Raw genomic sequence first — 26665 nt, forward strand, 5'->3', positions numbered from 1 at the left:
TTTCTGATGATATATATCATGCTCTACTGTTGCATTTTATAAATATATATATATATAACCTGCTGTGAAAACCTGCTGTGTGTAATAAATGTATTTCTGATGTAACTATCAAAAGTGTGCATGAAAACTGACCATGAATAAGAACAGTCATCAATCCATATGAGAATTTTTATTTTTTTTATTTTGATTGATTATTGAATTGTTACAAAAGAGCTGATTCAGTACATTAAAAAAATAGTACTCAAGCCAATGTATATAACCAAACCCTGCATCCCTTCCCTCACAAAACAGGCATTTCAGATGAAAAATAAATGTAAACATGTTACATTTTGTTACCAATGCAAAGCTTAAAAAGAAATCGCATATAAGAAAGATTTTGAAAAAAATATTTGTATTATGTGTATGAAATCTATAAGAAATCTAAGAGAACCAATATCTACTTTATTTTCAATCAGAATACCATAAAATGTCTCCCATCAATACCGTAGTCCATTTTCACAAAAATGTCTCGGTGATGTTCACAATCATTTGAAGTATACAATTATAAAAGCGTAGCATAGCAACACCAGAGCTAAAATCTAAAAAAAAAAAAAAAAGCCTTACGAGCATTATCTTTGAAGTACACTATCTTTGAATTTTTCTCCTCATATTCAACAACATCAGTTGTTTTCTCAACAATCACTATATGGTTAACACATTCTGATTCATATCAAAGAAAAGAGTATGAATGTGCAGGATCTTTCTTGATTTATTTGATGGAGGAGAATGAGGTGGTGGTGTAGCTAGTGCAACCGTGGTGAAAAGTTGATGATGAGGTGGGGGAACCTAGGTCCAAACTGCTCCTGCGGGAGCTTCGTCTTGAGCCACTCCTGGAGCCGCTGTTGGATCCTGGGGCAGAGAGATTGTAGGGACTGCTGATCCCTCTGGAAGAGACAGATGATGCCTGGAGCATTTTTAACCCATTGTTCTCCTCCACCAGACAATTATCAAGAGCTTCCTTGTAGGAGATCTTAAGTTTGCTCTTGGGACAAGTTAGGTTCTTTGTGTGGTGTTCGATGTCTTGGAGATTCTGTCCTGCTCTCACATCTAGCCAGCCCATTTTCACAGCGTCTTCTATGGTTCTTCTACAGCCCATTTCTGGGTCATAAAGCCCCCCTGTTAGTAACTGGAACTCCAGGAACCTATGCCCAGCCTCATATGGCAGCCACATCTCCTTCATGGCTTGAGCAGCAGACATCTTCTTCCTGGTTTTGACATCCTCAAAGCCAAAGAAGGCTTTCTGGGCAGGCTTAAGCTTGGAGGCCATGTCGGCAGTTATTATGCCAAGGCGGGTGGCCTCTTGGATGCTGTGTCTATGGCCATTTGTGGGATCAATAATTCCCCCTGTGCAGGCCTGAGCTTCCAGCAGTCTCTGAGCAGTGATGGAATCCACCAGACCACGATTTAGAGCTTCAGTGATGGATATCTTCTCTATAGTGTCTGAGTCAAAGATGGCACCTATAGGTTCCTGGGCACCTACTGTTCCAACAGGAGAGGCCAGAGACATAGATATGCTGGATATGGCCCTAAAGGAGTCAGGTGAGTCTTGAGATACACTGCTGGTTGAGGCGCTTCGCTCTGTGACAGTTGTAGTCCTTGTTGTTGTCATCTTGGCAAGAGTAGGTGATAAGGGTCTTGACAGGAGTGATGACGATGAGGATGGAACTGAGGCCGATGAAGTACTTAAAGTTGATGATGTCACTGAAGATGTACAAGGGGATGCTGATGTTCTTGAAGTTACTGATGATGATGTCACTGACTTTGTACCTGCGGCTGCTGACGATCTTGAACTTGATGATGAGGATACTGACGATGATCCATATCTGGTCTTCTTGCCGATAATATCTGCAAATTGAGTAAGGTTGATGGTACGCGATCGGTAATTATCTAGATCCGATTGATCAATTACTCGCTTTTCAAGGAGCTCGGTAATATCGTACTGTTTTCCAGTCTTCTTGTCATTGATCACAAGTTGTGTGGAACCATCTGGAGCAGTGATAGTGATCTCTTCCCATTCACACTCCTGCTCGGAGAGCTCCAGGAAGGTTTCGTAGTCAATAAGCTCCTTGTCATACGCTTCACGTACTGTCATCTCTTTATTAGTCTCTGGGTCTATAATTATCACTCTCCTCTTTCTCAGAGTGTTCTTCAGAGTCGACTCTAGATTTTTCTTGTCCATGATAGACAAAAGTATGAGGCCAGATTTCTTATCTGTGATACAGCGTTTCTTAAGCTCCAGATAAGTTAGGTTTTCCTCTGCGTTGGGATCAAAGAAACCCTTGGTATCAGTCAGGATCTTGTTCATTTCCTTATCAAAGTAACCTCTCTTGTAGGCTACGTTCACATCAATACGATGGCTTTGTTCAGGATCAATTATACCACCGCTGGCAATCTGGGCCTCTAGTAGACGGATGCCATGACCTCTCTCCACCAGACCTCTCTCTATGGCCTGAAAGAGGGAGATAACCTTGTCTGTACCAGGCAGTCTGTAGCCAGTCACAGCCATCTCTGCTGATAGCAGTTTGTCTTTAAACTCTGGCCCAAACAGTCTTTTATTGTAGGCATCACTAACAGTCAGGTAATGGTTGTTGACAGGATCAACTATAAAACCTGAGGCAGCCTGGGCCTCCAGCAGTTCCAGAGCGGTCCCAGGTTCCAACAGTCCATCTTTCATTGCCTGATAGATTGGCATCACCTTATCACTGGCCTCATCAAAAACCCCTGCTATGCAGGTGGAGCCTCTCAGGTAGGCGCGCAGGCGGTCTTCAATCTCACGGCCAGTCAATCTGCCCTCCCTCAATTGGTCCATATCCGATCGGTTTAAAAGGTTTGCATCCACTAGATCTATGACCGACACCTGGCCCCTCAGCCCCTGGACAGTTAATGGCTTTTTAGGTTCAGGGAGAAGCAAAAGACCTGTTTTTGGATCTGCTTTGCATTTTTTCTTCAGATCTACATAGGTAGTTGCTTGTTGGGTGTCTGGATCCAGATAACACTTAGGATACTGATTCAGGCCCTGATATAGGTCCTTATCTATGAGACCCCTATCCATAGCAATGTCTTTGGGTAGAAATATACTGAGAGCAGGGTCAAAAATCCCCCCTACAGACTCTTGAGCCTGAAGTATACGTAGAGCTGTGTCCTTGTCAATTAATCCCTTCTTCATGGCTTGGCCTGCTGACAGGAGCTTGCCAGTATTTGGGTCTTTGTAACCTATAACAGCAGCTTCAGCAGCATACAACTTTGATTCGTCCTCCTTATCCACGACTCCTTTGGCACGTGCTTCCTTTACAGTCAGTTTATGATTAGTTTTGGGGTCAAGGATGTTACCAGTGGCTGCCTGAGCTTCCAGTAGCATGTCAGCACTGTCAGAAGACATCATTTTCTGTTTTTTGGCTTCTGTAAAAGACATTTTCCCTAAAGGTCCAGCGGCCACACCAGCAATTGACCCTGTCCCCCTCAGAAAAACCTTCATATCCACAGACACCTCTGGGACAGTTTTCTCTCCCTTCAATAGCTGGTTAAATGTTGCCTTGTCCAGGACCCCACAATCAAGCAATTGTTGTGCTGTGACGGTCTTACGGACACCATCAAAGAGTAGTTTGGAAGGGTCAAACTTTTCAGAGACTGGCAAAAGTTTTAGGCTTGCTTGAGGCTCTATCGTGCATCTTCCTTGCAAAGTCCCATAGCTGGCATCACGCTCAGTTTCTGGGTCAATATAACAAGCAGGACCCTGGTTCAGAGCACGACAGTGGTCTGCATCCAAAAGGTTGCGCTTGATAGCTATATCTTTGGGAAGAAACACGCTGAGATTGGGATCTACAATTCCGCCCACAGACTCCTGGGCCTGAAGCAGGCGTAGCCCAGTCTTCTTGTCAACTAATCCCTTCTTCATTGCCTCAAACACTGAGAGAAGCTTGGCTGAGCTAGGATCCTTGAAGCCCACAACAGCAGCCTCTGCTATCAATAATCTGTCTCGATCCCTAATGTCCACCACTCCTTTGGCACATGCCTCCTCTACTGTCAGCTTCTGATTAGTTTTAGGGTCAATGATGTAACCTGTGGCAGCCTGGGCTTCTAGTAGCAAATATGCACTATTTTCAGGCAGGATCAACTGTTTCTTGGCTTCTGAGAAAGACATTTTCCCTTCCCGTCCAGCTACCACCCCAGCAATGACTCCAGTTCCCTTAAGATAGACTGTCTTTTCTACAGAAACTGCTGGAACGGTTTTCTCTCCTTTAACTAGTTGGTTGAATGTTGGTTTGTCCAGGACCCCACAATCAAACAACTGCAGTGCTGAGACTGGCTTGCGGATTCCATCAAACATCAGTTTGGAAGGGTCTTTCCTCTCTGTGATTGGTAGAAGTATCAGGCCTGTCTTAGACTCTATTTTGCTTCTCTTCTTTAAAGTCCCATAGCTGGCATCACACTCAGCATCTGGGTCAATGTAACACTCAGGACTCTGTTTTAGAGCACGACAGAGGTCATCATCCAAAAGGTTACGTTTGATAGCTGTATCTTTGGGGAGGAACACGCTGAGATTGGGATCTAGAATGCCTCCAGCAGACTCCTGGGCCTGCAGCAGACGTAGCCCAGTCTTCCTGTCAATCATTCCCTTCTTCATTGCCTCAAACACTGAGAGAGGCTTAGCTGAGCTAGGATCCCGGTATCCCACAGCAGCGGCTTCTGCTGCCAAGAGTCTATCTCGATCCCTAATGTCCACTACTGTTCTTGCACATGCTTCCTCTACTGTCAGCTTCTGATTGGTTGTGGGGTCAATGATGTGTCCTGTGGCAGCCTGAGCATCGAGTAGCAAATCTGCACTTTCTGGGGACATGAGCATCTGTTTCTTGGCCTCTGATAAAGACATTTTCCCAAAAGGTCCAGCTGCCACACCACCAATTGATCCAGTCCCCTTTAGAAATACCTTCTTATCCACAGACACCTCTGGGACAGTTTTCTCTCCCTTCAATAGTTGGTTAAATGTTGGCTTGTCCAGGACCCCACAATCAAACAACTGCAGTGCTGAGACTGGCTTGCGGATTCCATCAAACATCAGTTTGGAAGGGTCTTTCCTCTCTGTGATTGGTAGAAGTATCAGGCCTGTGTGAGACTCTGTTTTGCTTCTCTTCTTTAAAGTCCCATAGCTGGCATCACGCTCAGTGTCTGGGTCAATGTAACACGCAGGACTCTGTTTTAGAGCACGACAGAGGTCGTCATCCAAAAGGTTACGTTTGATAGCTGTATCTTTGGGGAGGAACACGCTGAGATTGGGATCTAGAATGCCTCCAGCAGACTCCTGGGCCTGCAGCAGGCGTAGCCCAGTCTTCCTGTCAATCATTCCCTTCTTCATTGCCTCAAACACTGAGAGAGGCTTAGCTGAGCTAGGATCCCGGTATCCCACAGCAGCGGCTTCTGCTGCCAAGAGTCTATCTCGATCCCTAATGTCCACTACTGTTCTTGCACATGCTTCCTCTACTGTCAGCTTCTGATTGGTTGTGGGGTCAATGATGTGTCCTGTGGCAGCCTGAGCATCGAGTAGCAAATCTGCACTTTCTGGGGGCATGAGCATCTGTTTCTTGGCCTCTGATAAAGACATTTTCCCTAAAGGTCCAGCTGCCACACCACCAATTGATCCAGTCCCCTTTAGAAATACCTTCTTATCCACAGACACCTCTGGGACAGTTTTCTCTCCCTTCAATAGTTGGTTGAATGTTGGTTTGTCCAGGACCCCACAATCAAGCAACTGCTGTGCTGTTACTGGCTTACGAACACCATCAAAGATCAATTTGGAAGGGTCAAGCTTCTCAGTGATTGGCAAAAGAAACAGACCTGTGTGAGGCTCTGTCTTGCATCTTTTTTTCAATGCTTCATAGCTGACATCACGCTCAGTTTCTGGATCACGGTAACACTCAGGACTCTGGTTTAGAGCGTGACGCAGGTTTTCATCCAAAAGGTTGCGCTTGATGGCTGTATCTTTGGGGAGGAACACACTGAGAATGGGATCTAGAATGCCACCCACAGACTCCTGGGCCTGCAGCATGCGTAGCCCAGTCTTCCTGTCAATTAGTCCCTTTTTCATAGCCTCAGACACTGACAGAGGCTTGGCTGAGATAGAATCCTTGTATCCCACAGCAGCAGCTTCCGCTGCCAATAATCTATCTTTATCCCTAATGTCCACCACTCCTCTGGCACATGCCTCCTCTACGGTTAGCTTCTGATTGTTTCTGGGGTCAATGATGTGACCTGTGGCAGCCTGGGCTTCCAGTAGTAAATCGGCACTATCTTCAGACAGGAGCAACTGTTTCTTGGCTTCTGACAAAGACATTTTGCCTTGACTCCCAGCTATAACCCCAGCAATAGGCCCAGTCCCCTTCAGATTAACGTATTTGTCAACAGACACTTCTGGGACATTTTGCTTCCCCTTTTCTAGATCAATAAATGTTGGCTTGTCCAGGACACCACAATCAAGCAGCTGCTTGGCTGTGACAGGTTTCCGAACACCATCAAAGACAAGTTTGGAGGGGTCTACCTTCTCAGGGACAGGAAGAAGCAGAAGGCCTGTGTGTAGCTCTACCTTACATCTCTTTTTCAGTGAGGTATAGGTTATACCATCCTCTCTTTCTGGGTCCAGATAGAGCTCAGGTTTCCGATTCAGAGCACTACATACGTCATCATTAATTAGGTTACGCTCAATGGCTGTGTCTTTGGGAAGGAACACACTGAGTACAGGATCTAGAATGCCCCCCACAGACTCCTGGGCTTGTAGCAGACGCAGTGTTGTGTTCTTGTCAATCAGTCCTTTCTTCAGGGCCTGAAATACTGAAAGGGGTTTGCTTTTGCCAGGATCACGATATCCTACAGCTGCAGCTTCTGCTGCTAGCAACCTCTCTCTGTCGTCTTCATCAACCACACCTTGATCACATGCCTCTTCAACTGTCAACTTCTGATTAGTTTTGGGGTCAATTATATGGCCTGTGGCAGCCTGAGCATCCAGTAGCAGGTCAACGCAATCTGGAGGTAGCAGATTCTCTTTCTTTGCTTCTGTGAATGTCATTTTGCATATGGGTCCTTTAATATACCCTGGACCTTTCAGACCTTCAATTACCACCCCAGCTATTGGGCCTGTCCCTTTGAGACTTACTTTTTTGTCGATAGACACATCAGGGACACTCTTCTGCCCCTTCACAAGCTGGCTGAATGTTGGTTTGTCCAAAACACCACAGTCAAGCAACTGGTTTGCTGTGACTGGCTTACGGACTCCGTCAAAAACCAGAGTGGAGGCATCCAAGGTCGGGGGCTCCCTAGCTTTCATCAGCTCCGTTTCCATTGTTTTTCTGACAACAGTTACCTCTCGCAGTTCATTCTGCATGGCTGACAACCTACTTTTAGAAGTCTCATCAAGCTCCCTGAGTTCCTTCATCAGCTTCTGTATCTCACTTTTCAAAGAGTCCTTTTCCTTCTCCAGACGTTCCTTGGCCGTGTCATATTCCCTTAACAGGCCCTGCTTACTATCATGCTGATCCTTCCAGTAAGCTAAGTCTTTCTTAACCCTGTCGTTCTCCTCCTGATTACTGCGAAGCTCAGAGTCTTGGGACAATTTAATGCGACTGAGTTCCTCTTCTAGCCTTTGGTAGCGATCTTTGTCCTTTGCAGAAAAAAAGAAGGAAAAAAGCAGAGAAACAAAAGGTTAGTCAACTCAGAAATACATTGATACATTTACTGTGTATCACAAGAACCATACAATAAATAAAAATTGAATCAGAAATGATAAAAATGAACTGCACACATACTTGCTCTATACATTTGTTCTAGAAGCAGAACAGTTAAGGGGGGGGGGGGGGGGGGGGGGGGCAACCTTTTGGCTTTATGGAAGCAGGGCTGATGATGTCAATTGAATTTGTTTTTGTCTTTGCTGTAGCGCCTGTCTTTTTGTCCTGCATCTGTATTCATTTTAAATGTGGCAAAATAAACTTAACCACAAAATGTCACAGTGTTAAATGCATAACAATTTAACCAATCTGTTTGATTCTAAAAATAGTCAAAACATATTAAGAGCAAGTCTGTGTGCTACAACAACAAAAACACTTCACTAAGTTTGCAATATATCATGCATACTAATTCCCTTCAGAAAAACATGAAAACTAGATAATGTCTTGCAAGACTAGGAAGTTAAAATATCCAAGTAATGGCATTACAGTAGTCAATAATTAAAACACAATATTTAAAAATCAATAGATTTTCTTTGTCTCTCTCCCACTATTTTGACTATTACTTTGTACAGATTGGAATTGTTACTGTCCACATTCTGTAAATTGTCAAAACAGCACAAATAATTAATACCAATACATGAGTGCCAATATTGATTGACTGGTCTAAAACGGTATGAATAGTTGCTTCCAATACTGTAAAATTAATTGGATATTTTATATGTACATCAGTGCCATTTTTACAAGTTTGCAAAATGTGTCTTAAAGATCATCAAGATGCTACAATAATATGACAAATAACAATCAAACTGTATCGGACCACCAGAGGACCAGCAGTAATGATTTCATTGATGATCACTCTGGGAAAGATGGAAAGGCAAAAAAAGCATGCAGACTGCACATCTTTGCACAGTGTGGGCAGAGAGACAGTTGGTTTGGGGAAGTCGGCAAACAGAAAAAGGCACATATTAGATTTGCATGCCAGTTTATTCAAACACATACAGCAGTATGTGTTCAAATCAGAGTTACCAAGTGAGAGGCATCTATAGGGGATCTAGAGATGTTTCAGCATGCAGGCAAAAGTTTGGCTAAGGACACTAATAGCTACTTGATTGATCCAAATTAGGACTCTGATTTGGAAAGACGAGAGTAGTCCAGGACTTAGTGCCAAACTTCCATGTACCTCGGTGGCCTGCTTTTGTATTTTCTCAGTCTCCAGCTTGAGTTTCTCCCTCTCCGATGAGAGCTCTGAGACCAGGTTGCGGTAATCTACATTGCTTCTCTCATTGGCTTGCAGCTGCAGCTCCAGACTAGAAATCTGGGAGGAGAGCTCATCATCACTTCCCTGTTTGGATCTTAAGAGTTCCTCTTTATCATGTTGCGTTGCCCTTAGTTTCTCCTGCAGCATCAGTCTCTCTTTGGTCTGGGTTTCTGTCATCTCTTTCAGCCTTTGAAGCTCAACAGAGTTCTCGTTCAGTGCTTTACTCTTCTCCTCTATAGTTCTGTAAAGGCCCTCATTTCTTAGATTTGCCTCTTTGCCTCTGGCTTGCTCCTGGAGGAGCTGTTGCTGCAGGGCCTTCAGCTCGGCGTTTAGCTGGGTTATGTGCTCTGCAGAGGTCTTGTTTTGTCTCAAGCTTCTTTCCATCTCCTCCTGCAACCTAAGACGCTCTTCCTCCCCTCTCTTTTCTGACGTGCTGGCATGTTCTTGGCTCAGGGTTAGAGTGGTAATGGTGCTGATGTAGTCCGTCATGGTCATCTTGTTGTTCTCCAGCTCTGTTTCTACCTGCCTTCTTCTGAACACTTCCTCTTGGTTAGCCTTTCTCAGATTCTCCACTTGGCTTTCCAGCCCATCTCTCACAGCCTGGAGGTCCTTCATGCGTCCCTGTAACCTGCTCATGTTCTCTTCTACTCTGCTTCGCTCCCTGCTCTCCCTCTCCAGTTCCAAACGCATCTTCTGAAGCTCCTCCTCGCACTCCCCCAGCTGGGTAGCAGCCATCGATGAACTGGTTAGCTTCACCTGCTGCTGGGCCAAAGTCTGCTCAAGCACACTGTGTCCTTCCTCTATAGTTCTCCTCCTGCGGGTCTCCTCCTCCAGACTATGTGTAATGTAGGCCAGCTCCTCACTCTTGTCCTCCAGACTTTTCATGACTTGAGCCAGCTCCTCTGTATACTGGCTGCTTTCCTCGTCTATCTGCCTCAGCAGCATCTCCAGTTGACTTTCCAGTTCTCTCCTCCTGCGCCCTTCCTCTGTGATGACAGCCCGCTGACTGTGAGCTTCTTCCTCTGCCCTCATCCTATCTTCTTCAGCCAGGCTCATAGACACCCTGAGCCTCCTGAGCTCCTCCTCCAGATTCCTTCTCTCTGCTTCCATCCTGTCCTTCTGCAGCTGGATATCAGCTGTATTCTCCTCCTTCTGGGCTGCCAGCCTCTGGATATCTGTGCGGCTGACGTGGATCTCGGATTCATAGCTGAGCTTTAAGTTATTGATCTCCGTACTGAATTGGCTCCTTACCTTTGACATCTCCTTTTGTAGCTCCTTCATCCTCGCTGCCTCCTCAGCCAACTGCCGCTTCAGCTTCTCAATCTCGTGGTCCTTATCTGCCACACTCTTTTCCACCTCCGTCTTGGACCAGCTGACCGTCTCCAGCTCCTTCTGCCTCTTCCTCAGCACCAACTCGTACTCCTCCTGTTGCGTAGTGTAGCGCTCCTCTGCCAGCCTCCTCTTCCTCTTTTCTTCTTCAAGCAAGTAGTTGGCACGTGCCACCTCATCATTGAGGTCCGCCAGACTGTCATTGGTGGCACTGCACTGCAGCGCAGCGGTTTGCTTCACCTCCTCCATCGACAGCAGCCTGTCCTGTGAGCTGGACAACTCCAGCTGGTAACGGGAAACAGCATCTTCCAGAGATTTGTTCTTGGCGTTGTGGTCTTGCATGTCGTCCCTCAACTGCCGAAGTTGTTCTTCTAACAGGTCAATCCTGGTGTTACGGATCTGAAAGCAAAATGAAGCAAAGATAATTGCAGAGGTAGTTTTAAGAACTTTAATCAAGTACATTTTAATGTATGTATTATAAAACCACCACAGTGTACTTAGATGATTGATTCAAATGGGTTTAACTGATTCATAAAAACAAAGAATATCCAAAGCTTCTTTAAGCCTGCATTATTGGTATTTTGGCCACTTGGGGTCAGTGCAACAAGCTGCAACCACAACACTGACATGACATCACTAGGGCTGATATGGTGTTACAAAGCATTTGCTAATTAACACATCGACCAGTCATGGAGCAACGATAAATGTAGCTTGAGGCAAGTCCAATATTAAACTTCCGAGTAAAAATATCTATTTCTTTAGATTCTAAATGCTCCAGAGTTTTCACCAGCTTGTCTCTAACTTTGTCCGTCTTCCGTTGGGTACAGGGCAGGTAGTGTACAGTGGGTTTATCACAGCTGCTTTGCTGAAACAGGTGCCTACTGCAGCTGGAAACAGGAATGACGTGAGTGGTGAGTTCTCCTACACGCTTGGCACACAGGATACGTTTTGGATAGTTGCCATCTGCAACCTCACCGCTAGATGCCACCAAAATCCTACACACTGCAGCTTCAAGACAACCGTTTGTAACTCAATACAACTTAACTTAAAACTAACAAAAATTTAATTTAGGTTAATTGAACTTAATCACTGGAAAGATTTATATTAATTGACATAATTATCATGTAAATGTGAGAAATTTAGCCAAACTGCTAGTTTTTCCATGGCGCCTGCGTCGGATGATGGTATAAGCAAAACACAAACACATTTAAAAAAAATGCAGAAAGCAAATATTTTCAGAAAGAGAAACAAAAACGTGAAAGAACACAAAGCATGTACGAATATTGAAAGAACTACAAAATACAACATCAGTACCTTGAGCTCCTCCATGTTTTTGAGCAGCTCTCCCAGGAATTTGTAGTAGTCACCAGAATGGGTGAGCAGCTCCATGTAACGGGTTTGTAGTTGTGTAGCCTGAGACAAAAGGACAAGGCAAAGATAAAAGAGACATTTAGATAACGCGTCACTTAACTTCACTGATCCATAGAAATGTAACTGATCCTTTAACCTTAACATACAAGCATAAACGGGAAAACATTTTCAAATACTTGTGGATCACCATATGTTAAAAGTAGCGTCAGTGTTTTAATGAGACAACTGTTCCAAGTTGGTTTTATTACTTCCAGATTAAGATCCATCGACGGTGACTTCAACATCGTCCTTTTGATCGGGATGTTGAGCAAAGTCTCTAAACCAGAGGTGTAAGAGGCCAGGTCTGTTTCATAGTCCTGTAAAACAGACGCAGTCATGAAATGAATTATGTTAATGAGTTTGAAGGCAGTATATACTGTATGTAGGCCTCCTTACCTTGATAGCATTCACACAGGTCTCATTGTCCTTCAGCACTCTGTCTACTGTCTCCCTCCTCGCTTTGATTTCTGAGTTCAGGGCCTTGAGAAGACAATAACATAAAGATGTCAGATGACTTAAATACACATGGACCGTGAAGGCCAAAAGCAAATGAATCAATAGAAATGAAGGGCCGAGCAGGAAACCTTCTGGTTGTTAATATGATCCGTCAGTGCTGGGATGCTCTCTATCTTGGTGGCCTGCAGGGCGTCTTGTTTTTTCTTTGTGGCATCAATCCATTCAATAAGGGAGGTGCTGGTTTGCTTGTAGTGCTGCAGCTGAGGATGATACAACTCCAAATCCTGGACTCTGAGCCAGAAAGAGAACAAATTCACAATAAAGCAACAGTAGAAACTATTGATTAATGTGAGACGCAGAGAGAAAGGCCGCAGGTTCATACATGTAGCCTGACGGTAAATAGGTTTGGCGTGAGAAGAGTCAGACCATAGAGTCAGTATCTTGTTTAAACGGCTTGACAAAGAGATTTAAGGTTTGGTGTAAGAGTCAATTGTTAGGTTCGGTTTAACATGGGTTGTGTAAAATAGATATGAGGAGGAGAGGGAGACGCACCTTGTGTCAATCTGCCCGTGGATTCGTCTCCAGCGGTCCGACAGCAGGTTGACCTGCTCAGTGTACCTGGAGAGCATCATGTCACACCTGTGGAAGGGCCCGCCCACCTGGCTGTTCCAGTGGCTGGCCTTGGCCAACTCCGCCTCCATGGAGGCCAGAACATCTTTCTTTTGCTCGAGCTCTGCTTTAATATTCTAAACATCAAACAAAACACGGGAGACACCAGTCAAATGTGACATCCCTGACAAGCTATCAACATGTTTTTAAAGAATCGTGCCATTCAGAAATGCAATCTAATATAAAATGTAATATGTCCTATAATACCTTCAGGGTCAACATGTAATCCTCCACTTCACTGTCCGACAAAGAGGTGGTCTCTTTCTCTGTCAGTCTCGCCTCATGAACTTTCACTATGTCTTCAGCTCGTGCCACGCTCTCCAGCATGGCCCTTAGAGCCTGCAGCCTGGTAGAGAGGAAGAAATGACGATAGAAGACATTTATCGATAACGTGGGAGATCGACACAAGTGTTTTTCTTGTAATCTCAGGTTGTTCTAATGAGTTCTTGATCTCAATGAGACGACGGTTTGTTTGCGTAGGCTTACCGCTGCAGGTAAGCTGACGAGCTGCTCTCCAGACTGCCCAGTCTTTGGTCAACAACTCCAATCTCACTGCGGAGGAACTGGGCTTTATCACAATCATTCATGCCCTCCAGCTCCAACAAGATGCGCTGCTTCAGACGCGAGTACTCCGCATGCAACGATTGGACGTCACGCTGCACCGTCTGCAGGGAAACGCACAAGTACAGTTATTGCAATGAATACGTAGATAGAATAAGATTTGTTTTCAATACTGCATGCTTGTCTTTTTCTTTTTATATTTATGAGTTTTCGTGTCTACCTCCAACTGGGAGATCTTGAGGCCACAGTCGTGCATCCCGTCGTCTCCGAAGCAGATGTGAACGTGCTGACTCAGTGAGTCCTCGGCGCCCTCCAGCCTGAGTCTGAGCGCATGCAGCTCGGATAAGCTGCGGGAGGAGGACGACTGCGAAGAGGAGGAGGAGGAGTAGGAGGTGGAAGAAGGAGGAGCGGCAGAATTAGAGACCTTCACCTTCTTCACCACCTTGGTCTCAGTTTTTTTCACTTTCTTTAGGTCTGCTCGTCGTCTTTCTTCTTCGAGCCTCTTGGCCTCTTCTTTGAGCCTCCTGGCCTCCTCTTCGCGCATCCTGGTCTCCTCTTCGCGCATCCTGGCCTCCTCTTCGCGCCTCCTGTCCTCCTCTTCGCGCCTCCTGGCCTCCTCTTCGAGCCTCCTGGCCTCTTCGAGCCTCCAGGCCTCAGCCGCTTGCTGCTGGGCCGCTTGCTGCTGGGCCGCTTGCTGCTGGGCCGCTTGCTGCACTTCTATTCGTCCCTGTTGTGCAACTGTGAGTCGACACAAGATATGTTTTATTCATAATAGTTGGAGGAAAAGATGATTCTATGGTCAAACAAGTGGAATCTTGTGGAAACACAACATGCTTTGCAGTCTCGCAGACAATAGTTTTTTTTATGTCAAAACAACTGGGTTTTATTAGGACCATATATTGGATGGTTGAGTCCAGAACGTGGTGTAGGTTTTCTAATCGAAATCTTAAAAAAATGTCTTCATCCCACAGATTTTTAAAGGGCTTCTTAAGAATGAGCGATTTGAAATTTGTTTACATTTTAGATTTTCTCAAATATTTGATACAGGTGCAGACATTCAAGTTTCTAAACAATTGTTCAATACCAATATAGATGTAGAAATTGAGCAACATTGGTGGTAAAGCTGATTAACAAAATAATTGAATTTCTGTATTATCAATGCACTTACATTTCTGATAAAATAATAAAAACATGCACACTAAATTATAATTCTAGTCACCAAAAATCAATTATATTCCCAGGAACACGGTCCTCTTGTCTTTTTACTGATTTGATTTACATTCAACGATTCATCTTTTAATTACAACAATAAAATGACACATCGTCACCTGCAAATCAAAATGTAAACTGGAGTGTGAGGTTTATGTTTTTTGGTAATACTGACCGTAAGTAGGCAGCTGCACCACCGTCTGGTCATAGTGGGTCTGAGCTCCGGTGAACTGGTTCTCAATGCTTCTCTTGTCGTCGTCACCAAACATCTGGGAGCCGTGGCTGCTCAGTTTGAACTCCTCGTAGCGACTCTCCAGACTCTTGATAAGCTGACGGTATTCCTCAGGACGCATGCGGGACAGCTGAACACACACACACACACACACACACACACACACATTAAGTTTGACTTGCGTCTAACCAACATCAGAAACCATTTCAAACATTCCCACGATAAGACTTGTATGCATCTGTTTGGAAAACAACAGAGGCTGACCCCAGAGAGCTTACTCATCACTTACCATGGACACGGTGAGGGAGTTGATTTTTCTGATATCTATGAGGCAATACTGCCAGGCGATGAGACTCTTAACGTTGATGTACAGCTGACTCCAGATTGACAGGATGGCCTCATAGTACTGCTCGTTCCTTTGGAAAACACAGAGACAGCATTTCAAACTTAACCTCAAAACAACACGGTTTCTCGTGTCTCTTCGTCTCAGCCGAACCCTTTCTGCGTCTTACTTCTTGGCCAGACTGATGCTGAGTGGGTTGGGAGGTGGTACGATCAGGCACACAGAGGGCACCAGCATATCAAGTCCTCCGGGGCCCGTAACGTTCCACTTGCTGCGTTGACTGTTGTCCTTTAGGATGGCCTCGTTTTCCTTACAGATCACCTTCTGTGGAGTCCAGTAAAAACAGATCTCATCACCAAATGAATCAAATCAGAATCAAAGTCTGAGAAAGTTTTAAAGATTTAAAAATGCATGCGTATGCAAATACGGTGTGTGTGTGTATATGTGTGTGTCGTGATCCTTAGAAAACCGACCTGGTCTTGTTTGAAGTCACACAGGGCTTTGACGATGATGGGGCTGCTGCTGCTCTTCTCCCCGGGGTTTCTGGGTTTCAGTCTCACGATGCTCTTGGACTTGTTGACCAGATGTTGAACCTGCATCTTGTTTTCCATAATCTTCTCCTTCTCCCTCTGGAGATAACAATACAAATCAAGATCCAAACCCAAGAATGATATTGAATTAAATCGAATTAAACATTTAATGACAAAAGGTTGAAACTTGAACGGACAGAATTAGAAACGGTTAGAAGGTGAACACAATTGCAACAGGACAAAACATCTCACTGCAATGAAAAGACCTAAATAATTGTGAGTGGTGACGTTTGACCATCTACAGACATTATAGGAGAGATAATTAGAAAAGAAGCTGGTGTACCTCCAGCCCCCTGAGGAGCTCCACCAGGTCCTCCAGTGAAGTGTTCTTGTCACAGGTGAACAGCTTACGGACCGTCTCATGTTCCTTCTGCAGACCGCTGTACGTCTCATTGGCCTCTTTGAAGAACTGAGATACACAGAGGACATCGTCAGGAATGCATTACGTGGTTTCTACAGTGTTGTTTTTTTGACATTAAGTCCGTTAAAATAAAAAAAGGGAGACCACCATACACGAAAATCATTGACGACAATAAAACATTTATTAAGAGTGGCTTTGAGTTGGATGTTTCTTTCATGTAACCTGGTTGTAAGCTGCGTTCTCCTTCAGATGAACATCAATGCACTTGGTGATTTGAAGAAGCCAACTCCACTGTGTCTGCAGAGTGTCCCTGTAGGCCTGAAAGACAAAGACAGAGAAAATAGAAACGTTGAAGATGAAGCTTATAAACGCGTGTAAACGCCGTCTGACGACGGAGGGATGGAGGTCCACACCTCGATCTTGTCTGAACCCGGATGGTTGATCTTCAGGAGGTTATCCACTTTGCTTTTCAGCTTATTCAGGTCCTTCTCTTTGTCCTCCAGGGCGCTCATCAGTTTCTGTTACACAAGAGGAGGTTTGGTAATCACAGGGGACGCAGAAAAAAAACACATCAGGACGCAGTTGGAGGAACGCTCTGTGGCTTCGCTCTAAGTGGATGACTGACTGCAGCTGCCAAAAATGAAATGTATCACAGATGATTGCTCCCTTATGAGACGCAGATTAACTTCATAGAAAGGCATTAGTGTATTTCAGACCCACAGGGTTGCCAAGAATGTTAAGCAACTATAGAGAAGCTCTGAAGAACGTTCTGCATCCAAATGAACCCGATTCTCCCATTTTTTCCAATTGGCCTTCTGATCCTTCAATTGCTTGACTTACTGAGTAGCTCTCCTGCTTGCGGGGGATGTACTGGTCGACATTCTTGTCTCCCCAGTCAAACATCAGCTCCTCCTCCTCCTTGTCGTTCACCCACATGATCTCTTTGGACATATCCTGGATGATCCGCTTCAGCTCTTGCAGCTGCTCGCTCCGTCCAATTGACATTTGCTAGCAAGGGAGAAGAAGAGAGTACGTTTCAACACAACAATTCACATGAAAATACGCAGCACAAGTGCTGATTCGCTAGCATAGTGTTGTTTTTGGATTCACCTGCAGACTGTCCCATTCCTGATCCAGAGCGTGAACATTGCCCTTGTCTCCTTTCTTATTCTGTGGGAAGAGAATCGACCTCAGTCAGTGAAACACACTCTCAAGAAGTTATCTGAAAATAACCTGTGGAGCAAGTAAAATTAATTGACTAATGAATTGACTTCTGTTGCAACCATAATCATTTTGGCAATGATAAATGTGCAGACTGAGCCCACCAGGTCGTCTCTGGCTCGGTCCACCTCGATGCTCCTCTGGATGGAGCCGTGAAATTGCTGGTGGCTGATGAGCTGCTGCTCGATGGCGGCAACGTCTTCTCCCCAGGAAGCGGTTTCAATCATACGCTGAAACGCAAAAAAAAAAAAAATCAGCAGAAATAAACATTGAACAAACCTGTGCAGCTAAAAAAGGCTTACTTTCAGTTTACCTTCTGAGACCCTTCTTGCAGCTCAGATAGGGAGTTTAAAGTGTCCTTCAAACATTACCTTGACATGCACTTAATCTCACCAGCAGGTGGTGGCAGAGAAACAAGTTAGATTTGTGTTTTCTTTTTGTGAATTCATGAGCCTCTTCACCAAAAACATCTCAGGAATCTACCAGAATGAAATTCAGAGTTGATGACAAGACAAAGCCTTCTTTGATTGTCTCTTTCCCTGCAGTGCCTCCCAAAAACGTGGGAATGACCTCTAGTGTGTTCTTGTTTTTCCTTTCAGTTCCTCGTAAATCAATGGGAAACATAATTGCCTCCAGCTTCACCGCATCAATCCAGTGTCCCTGACGACGCGTAGCAGAACACAGCTTTCATGTCTGAACTCGTGTGTGTGCACGGTATTCTGGGTTAATGCGATGTGTCAGTCAGTTTCCACACTTATTTCTTTAAGTGACAGTACATTTAAAATCGAGCTTTTGAGTATGGATGAACCTGAAAAGGCAATAGAATCCACAGTAGAAATGTAAACAAAAGGGGTATCATAAAAATACAGAGCCCGTTCATTGGGTTCCGTAGTTCTTGAATTTAGAACTTCATGCCTAATATTTTTTGTGTGTGTGTGTGTGTGTGCGTGTGTGTGTGTGTGTGTGTGTGTGTGTGTGTGTGTGTGTGTGTGTGTGTGTGTGTGTGTGTGTGTGTGTGTGTGTGTGTGTGTGTGTGTGTGTGTGTATGCACACCTTTTGCTGGGCAATCCAGGCCATAGCATCTTGGAAGCTCTTCCCAGGCTCCTCCCAGCCTCCGGAGCTCCCTCTGGTGCTCCTCTTCCTGTGCAGGGAGCCGGTCATGGCCATGTGGACCCCCTTCAGCTGGTCTTTACACGACTCCAAACTTCGGATCAGGATAAGAGACAGACTTGTATGTAAATCACTTCAGATACAGATAAACAGAGATCAGGAGAAGAAGAGAGAAAGGGATGAGTCTTCCTTACGTCCGGACTACGTTGTCATTGGGCAGTCCCATCTTTCTCAAGTCCGTCGCGCAGTTCTTCAGCTGGTCGATGGACTCTTTGGCCAGCTTCATGAAGTGCTCTACATCACTGGCGTTGCCCTGCAAGGCGTGAACAAAGCATTCATGGTGGTGTACGAAATCTCTGCGCAGAAAGACAAATGCAAAATATGCATCCGCTCCTACTAATGTTGGATTTTTCTATTTTTAAACTGATGAAGGATCAAAAAGTGTTTGTCACTTTTATACAATTTATTCAGTGTCTACCAACCGACAGTATCCGACAGTGTGTTCCTTCTTATTTATTTTCATATTACCCGTCATTAGTTTTGGATATGACAAACAAACACGCTTTGCACTGACTTTGTTGACGAAAATGTCAAACTCCTGGAGAAAAACTGACCTCCTTGAAAATGATTTTTCTAGTAACTGGATTGAGGCGGTAAGGAAATAGAGCCAGCTACATTAGCTAATACATCACACAACCACGTGATGAAAGCGTGCAACAATGGGTTTTGCACTTCTAGTGAACTTCTCTTCTGTGTCTGAGTGTGACAGTAAAGGCTCACTCATCCAGTTACGACCAAACATCATCTCTGTCGATCGTTCTGCATCAAGTGAAGCGGCAAACACAATCCGCTTTTTCTTTTGCAATAGAGACTAGAAGAATGAGACGGGCTTAAATCTGCTGTACTGACGGAAAAGAGGCAAAACAAAACACAGCGTGACTCACAGACTGAAGGGCGTATTCGGCTGTCTTCAGGTACTCCTGGCACTGGGCCTGCAGGATTATGGTTTGCTGGTGGATGGAACTCGAGCCACTGCAGGGAGCAGCGAAGTAAACTCATGACCACAAAGCTAATTACTATAATAAAGGCATAAGCAGCACAATATCACAGTTGAGACCAGTGCTTCTCTACTTGTCTACTATGTAATCAGTTTCCTCCAAAGAGATTAGTCTTGTAAACCAATATGAGCTGGGATTAGTTCATGCATGACACAATAACAGAAGCTTCATTGTCATCGTCACATGCAGTAGGCTTGGTGTCTCTTACAACATAAGCATGACATAAGCAAAACTGTAATACGGATCTTTCATCAAAAAGGTCACGCTTTCTAAATAAAGTTAGATATGTCTCTGGCATTTCTGCACCACAACTTCTTGTTACTTATCAGCCGACATTTGCACCAATAACAACACATTATACAGCAAAACTTCCCTTAAACTAACGCACACTTCCACAAAACTCAAAATAGCTGGATGCAAAAAACGGCAATGAACAAAAGATCAAAGCATCCGCACACTTATTTCCTTTTGCACCAAATGTATTTTGTGAGCTTTTGGTAGAAGCTCAAATCTGCCGATATATCGGCCCGGTCGCTTTATCGGTCTAGTTCTAGTCGTTGCTGAATAAATGTGTGACACTACTGTTCTATTCAGAAGGCCCTACACACAACACCTGGTAACAAATATCAGAAAACCCCATGACATGAAATGAAGAAGAAATGATTGGACGCAGGAACTAATCCACATCCTTCATCGTGTCAAACATCTCGTCCGCCAGATACCAGCTCTGCCCTTTTCTAAAGTACCACGGTGGCAAATTTCCCCTGTGGGCGGAAGGTCTGAAACTGACACAAGCTGTTTGCAGTGGAGGGAAGTAAACAGCTCAGTGTGAGCTATAAATCAAACTCAGGGAGGAAAGCTGTGCTCTACAGCGACGAAGAAAGCTGCAAAACAGCAGCTTACGTCATCATTAAGACATTATGTGTTCTAGTGCAGCCTATTGTCATCACTGTGTAGGATATCAATGCAAGACGTAGGTCAGGTGGTAACTCCTTGAACAAACAAACTATGAATGCACACCAGCCAAATAACTCTGAAGTAACAAACTGCTGCAGATATTATGATGCATTCGTTTGGCAAATGTCTTTTAGCTGAAGGACTATTATGTGTACACAGGTTGTGCAGGGGCCGAAATGAATACTGGGATCAAACAGGCCGTCATGATTAATATTTGATAGCAAACAGCAGCTCTGCAGGCTGGCGTGCGTCCTCCCTGCAGAGGGTGCACAGAAAACAGGCAACAGGTGGCTGCGAGGAGAGCGCAGATGAAAGAGTTGTAAAGTTACCCAGAAAAATGAAGCCATACCTCATTTCGCCTCCCATGCCGCTCATCGTTCCGCCTCCCATGCCGCTCATCATTCCGCCTCCCATGCCGCTCATCGTTCCGCCTCCCATGCCGCTCATCATTCCGCCTCCCATGCCGCTCATCGTTCCGCCTCCCATGCCGCTCATCCTCCCGATTGACATTCCGCTCATCTTTCCGCCTCCCATGCCGCCTCCAGAGGACTTTGAAAAGCTGTAGGTGTTGTATCCGTCAAAATAGGGATCGTATCCATTACCGCCTCCGTGCACGACCTCGCTTCGTGCGTAATAGGTGTTCCCCCCTCCGCTCAAGTCGACTTTGGACCCACCCTTGCGGCCCACGTTCAGGCCCTTTTGGGACCCGTACATACTCATTCTGACACGCAAATGGCAGCCAAAGCGACTCTGCGGAATCTACCGCGGGGAACTGTGCAGGCAGGTAGTCTCTCTGTCCACCTGTCGGCCCGGTCCCCTCGGTCAGACTGCAGACTGCGGAGCAGAGGAGGGTAGTTTTTTGGAGGCTGGTGGCCACACCTCTTTTTTTTAATTCCCCAACCTGCTGAGCCAAAAAACTTCTCCCCACGCCACTCCCCTTCAAACCCAGCTGGAGGCAGAGAGCGTGTTTGTGCTGTTATGTCTTTGTGCTGTTATGTCTTTGTGGGGACCGGGAAGGTCGAGACATTTTTTGAAAGTTAAAAATATTTTTGGAAAGTGTAGATTTTTGGTTATTTTGGAGTGGATAGTTGAGACAGTTTTGTGAGGACACATAGCCTGGTTCTGCTTCAAAAGGCTGTTGAAGGGTTTTAAGTTTAAGGTTAGAATGAGGTTCACATTAATGTGGTTAGGGTGGGGTCAGGCAGGTAGTGGTGATGGGTAAGGACCTGTCCTCACAAGTATACAACTGGAAAATGTGTGTGTGTGTGTGTGTGTGTGTGTGTGTGTGTGTGTGTGTGTGTGTGTGTGCGTGCGTGCGTGCGTGCGTGCGTGCGTGCGTGTGTGTGTGTCTGTCCCACACTTTATTTGCAGGTAAAGCTAAAATAAGTGCATTGATCATTCACAAAAATACAGATAACAACATAAAATGCTAACATTTTGATTCACAAATATATGTTCTTAGAAACCTTGAAATATATGTTTTCAAACATACGCGCAATTTGTATGCATTTGTAGGCCATTTCTCACATATTTTTGATATTTTAAAACACCTTGTAATATATAAATTCTGCAGTATTTTTTACTAGACGTGTGTGTTTTTGTCTGTATTTAGAGACCTTGTCCTCTTGCCTGTGTTTTATTATTTTTCTCTAGGACATTTCTGGGTGTCAACCTCAATGAAATGTAGTAACCAGGTGCCAGATCATGAGGAAGATATTAAAATCTGCAAATGTTCAGCAAGGTGACACGCCGAGTGGACGAAGCTCGTTCTGAAACACGAGAGTGTGTCTGTGGTTGGAGGGGCCGACTTTGAATGACACAACATTGACAAACTGACAAATCCTGCTCATTGTGCCTTTAAGTGACTCCCGTTGAGGTGAAAGAGCTTCAGGGTGAAGCGCTGCGATGTCATGTGATGCATCCATCTGACAGGTGATGCATCCAGTGGAACGTCCATTAGAATCAAACCCCCAAGGTGCATCTCTGTCCTCAGATCTTTTCAAACTGTTATCTTTACTCCACACACCCTCCTCATTCACTGTCGCTCTGTCTCTTCGACTGAAAAAAAAAACTCTCTCTCTCAATCAACCACACCTACACCCACACACACACACACACACACACACTACTTAAACACTTGCCTACAGCCAATGGGTGGCGCTCACAGGAAAAACAAGTTTGACAGCTGCTCTTGAATGACAACGTCGGTTGAACTTTCTGAACACAGAAAGTTCAAATAATTTCAAATAATTAATGGGAAAAGGTAAACTTGTGAAAACCGTTCTGCCCCTCATCACCATGAACTAGCAGCATCAGGATGTTGTCTTATGTCACGGAATACCAGTGTTTCCTAACCTTTGCATATTCACACAGTGACGTGCAGATCAGTTTGAGCTTCAGTCGAGCTCCATCTAGAAATCGCGTTACCTTTTTGTTTTGTTATTTTTTTGGGGTTGCCAATCCACCATCAAATGATTTAATGTCCTTGAATAGCTGTCGAGTTGTGACAGAGATCACTGCATTGTTTGATCTGCAGTCGTCGTTTGTCTTCAGGCACCGTGACCTTCTAAAGCAACTTCATGTCTCAGGCAAACATCGCTGAGAAATGTGTGTTGAGTGAGTTGTTGAGTACGAAACCACCGTATAGACTTTAGAGTAGTATTACACAAGTGTGAAGTATGAAGCACACATGCACACACACACACACACACACACACACACACAGCTCCCCTCTTAATTCTCTACTCAGCAGATGCACATCTCAATCTTAAATTACGCTTTTTAGGCTACCGAGTAAACAATGGCAGTGAGATCAATGCTTTCTAAAATATCTTTCTAAAGTAGCTCAACAACTATTGTCAATAGTTCCTCTGACACCATCAAAAAGTTAATTTGTCCAAAACTTTGTGTAAAGGTGCTAAACTCCAATACAAGAGGATGAGTCAGGGGATTGCCTCCACATGGCTCTCAACATGGCACAACTGCTTAGCTGTCGGCTAGCAGCTAACAGCGCAGCACGAACAGTGCAAACAATGGCAACAGTGCTGACAGAGCTGACAGCGTTAACCTGGGGAGGAACCAGACGGCATAATGAAGCGTGGTTGCCCCCCCCCCCACTAGCTTGAAACTACCATGGTAGCTAAGGCTAACAAGCTAGTAAGAAGCTAGGCAATATGCTACCCTGTGTTGCAAGACAGCTTATGTTTACCCTGTGGTCTTGTTGCTCCCGGTTTCTGGTTTGCTCCGGTGCTAACATATAAATACAATAAATGCAATAATACTAACGTTAAAATTTCACACGCCGAAAATCAATAAATCAAATAATTTGTCACATGAAATTGTACAAGGTAACGTTACAATTCCAGTGAAATGAAATACTGTCGGCTACTTAAATTTGTGCACCAATTCCGCATCGGCTTCACTTCTCAGCATCGGAGGTTGCCGCTTAGCCTCACATGCACTTGTGGTCGGCCGTAAACATAGCACAGAGATGTTTGGATGACAACACACACACACACACACACACACACACACACACACACACACACAGGGAGAGCTACTTCATTCTCTGCTCCGACAGACATCTTTACATTTAGCAAATAGTTGTTTGCTGCAATATTATTGCTCTGAATTTGGAATTTAGCACCTTCAACTACCAAATACTTGCAATACTAATGACATTGCATCATCGCCAGCTGTACTTTTTGCCAAGGGCTCATTCGAATTTCAACACCAAGCGAAGGGTGAACATGGTAAATATCATACCCGCTGAAAATCAGCATGCTAGCATTGTCACTGTGAGTGTGTTAGCATGCTGAGGTTAGCGCTATGCTCAAAGTGTCACCAGGGTGTTGCTGCCTCACAGAGCTGCTAGTTTTGTCTTCTTCTCATGAGATCAATACCTGTTTTTATGAGGGGTTTTTGTTTTTGCCTGTAACACTAGCACAACATTGCACAGAATTAATAATTTACAGAAGGAGGGAAAGCAAACAGAGGACAACAAAGGAAAGTCAGACTGCACAGAGTAAGCTGATAAAGACAATTCCAAATGGAAAATGCAAATGTGGAGTCAAGACCGATCACGTTTTACACCTTACAAGTATGTCTTGGCACGGTAACTCGCCTGCAGCTTAGCATTTCCTTTAGAATATGTCTTGATGTGGTCCACTGCCACAAATGATAATGATAATAAGAGTAAAAATAAGAACATATGTTTGTCAAGCGCTTGGACCAAGACCCTGCAGACAGTAGGCCCATCCTTACGCCTCTCTCTCACCAAATAAACTCAGCTATTGAGGAATGTAGCATGAGTGTGTTTGTGTGTAAGACTGCAGGATTGGGAGTTATGTGTATGCAAGAGCGAACGCAAGAAAGAGAAGCGGGAACGGCTATATTATAGTGTTATTTTGCTGTTTATGATTTATTGCAAACAGCTGTTTTCCTTTTTGTATAATTGCAGACTTGGTTTGGATGACTGGGTGCAGAAGAATTTTGACCCATCTCATTCTGGGACTTGACAATGAACCCAGCAGCTCTGTACTTTGATTCCTGTCGACTTAGCGTCGGAGCTCTCGTGCACTCGCTGTGAGTGATTCATAAGGATAATAAACTGCTCCAACATTTTTTTCTCAGGGTTTTTTCTGAGGTCCCACCTCACCATGGTGTTATTCCCCGAATGACATTCAAGAACACGCCTTTGCCTGTGCATAACCTCACACAGATACACACCTTTTGCCAAAACAGCATTCCGGCGCTGGTCCTCCTTATTTTTCAAAGCTACACTTTGTTCTCTAATTTGCCGCTCTGAAGGTTTTGGTGTCATTTAATGGTAGAATAGAACTTTGAATTATGAACTTGCATGGGCATGTTTTAGTTGGTTCAGCTCCGGGCACAAAACTAATTTATCACAAAGAAGGAGATTGTTATACTCTAATGCAAGCTTAATCTGATGCATGCATGCTTTGAATCAAACACTGAATTCAACACATTTACTGTATGTGCAAGTCTTTTTTATCCTCTGCTTCAAATCAGTTTAGGGTGTGTTTCTGAGGTGTAGACCCATCTCCTTCCATTCCTGATTACCAGAGACAAGATAAGGCTTGCACACTTTAAAAGGTTTCTAAAGGGTGCCTGAAAGGAGGTCTCTTGTCACACACAAACATATATTTCTATTACACAAGTATATTTTTAACTCTTCGGGTCTCTAGAAATCCTACAAATGAAACAATTGGGGAAGAGAGAAACTAAATAAATCAATTTGGATGAAATATGTTGTGTTCAAAGTGTGAAAAACGTGCACGTAACGGAGTACACCTTTCCCTGTCCTCTCTGAGCCGTTATAACCTTTTCAGATTTATATTAAAATATTAAAACGCCCTGCGATCACCTCCAACCGTCAAACGGGAAAACCGAGGGAAGCTCCTGGCGAATACAGGCTCCACACCCAGGAACACACCCACGACAGGCGGGAAGCAGGGAGGAGTGCTTTAATATTAATCCTACTATCAAATGAAACCCCTTAATCCAGGTCACACACACACACACACACACACACACACACGCACACACACACAGACACAGACACATGCTGACTCATCACTGCATGTACAGACAGCTCGTCTCTTCTCCCTTTTACCCTTTTTAAGAGGAGCGTTTTAATTGTTCTGTCCGAGGGGCTGTCTCAAATCTTTCTCAGTCTGCATGTCAATGTGTGTGTGTGTGTGTGTGTGTGTGTGTGTGTGCGTGTGTGTGTGTGTGTGTATGTGCGTGTGTGTGTGTGTGCGTGCGTCAAGGGAAAGTTTTCTGTCACAAAGCGAAAGGATTAAAAGTGGTGAGGAGAAGGCCTAATGATGATAATTGCTGGCATTCAGGGTGTGGCTGCTTGTTTTCAGATATTACAGGAAGAATAAACACTGGTTTGATTTCACTGATCCGTTTCACATTGAAATGCAGTTTTATTCGATGATGTTAAAAGCTTTCACACCGTCACAGTTCTCACCACTGATCCGCTAAGCGCCAAGGTAATGCTTGCTGGGTTTGCGGACGCCATCGTAGTTCACACGCTTGAGCCAAAGCGAGTGCCAAAAGTCTGTCAACATCACTTCTGCGAGGTTGATGTTCACATAATGAACTCAGAGTCAGAGTCGGCTA

General features: G+C 44.5%; 1 protein-coding gene across 1 annotated transcript; it reads right to left on the bottom strand.

The window, feature by feature from the left end:
- Nucleotides 1–160: 160 nt before the first annotated feature.
- dspb (desmoplakin b) lies at nucleotides 161–21421 on the bottom strand. Its single transcript, XM_068724980.1, has 24 exons — nucleotides 20865–21421; nucleotides 19445–19532; nucleotides 18695–18813; nucleotides 18444–18594; nucleotides 17495–17620; nucleotides 17280–17339; nucleotides 17010–17177; nucleotides 16583–16687; nucleotides 16392–16487; nucleotides 16092–16217; nucleotides 15692–15847; nucleotides 15388–15542; nucleotides 15165–15291; nucleotides 14819–15005; nucleotides 13655–14172; nucleotides 13360–13538; nucleotides 13081–13219; nucleotides 12757–12950; nucleotides 12333–12495; nucleotides 12145–12228; nucleotides 11958–12065; nucleotides 11653–11751; nucleotides 10261–10737; nucleotides 161–7687 (listed from the first exon to the last, which is right to left on the bottom strand). The coding sequence occupies exons 1-24, from the start codon at nucleotides 21233–21235 to the stop codon at nucleotides 749–751; spliced, it is 10935 nt and encodes a 3644-aa protein (XP_068581081.1). The 5' UTR covers nucleotides 21236–21421; the 3' UTR covers nucleotides 161–748.
- Between the last annotated feature and the right edge of the window lie 5244 nt (nucleotides 21422–26665).

This window comes from Cebidichthys violaceus, unplaced genomic scaffold, assembly GCF_023349555.1.
Source record: "Cebidichthys violaceus isolate CVI_PGR_0920_01 unplaced genomic scaffold, fCebVio1.0.p SCAF_33, whole genome shotgun sequence".
Classification (NCBI taxonomy): Eukaryota; Metazoa; Chordata; class Actinopteri; order Perciformes; family Stichaeidae; genus Cebidichthys; species Cebidichthys violaceus.

Excerpts from the sequence above, each read along its gene's own strand:
- dspb (XM_068724980.1), bottom strand. The coding sequence starts at position 21,235 with ATGAGTATGTACGGGTCCCAAAAGGGCCTGAACGTGGGCCGCAAGGGT. Across the intron at positions 17,621-18,443 it reads CCTGGATTGCCCAGCAAAAG|CGTATGATTGAAACCGCTTC; the intron begins GTGTGCATACAC and ends TTTGCGTTTCAG. Across the intron at positions 15,292-15,387 it reads AGCATCAGTCTGGCCAAGAA|GAACGAGCAGTACTATGAGG; the intron begins GTAAGACGCAGA and ends TGTTTTCCAAAG.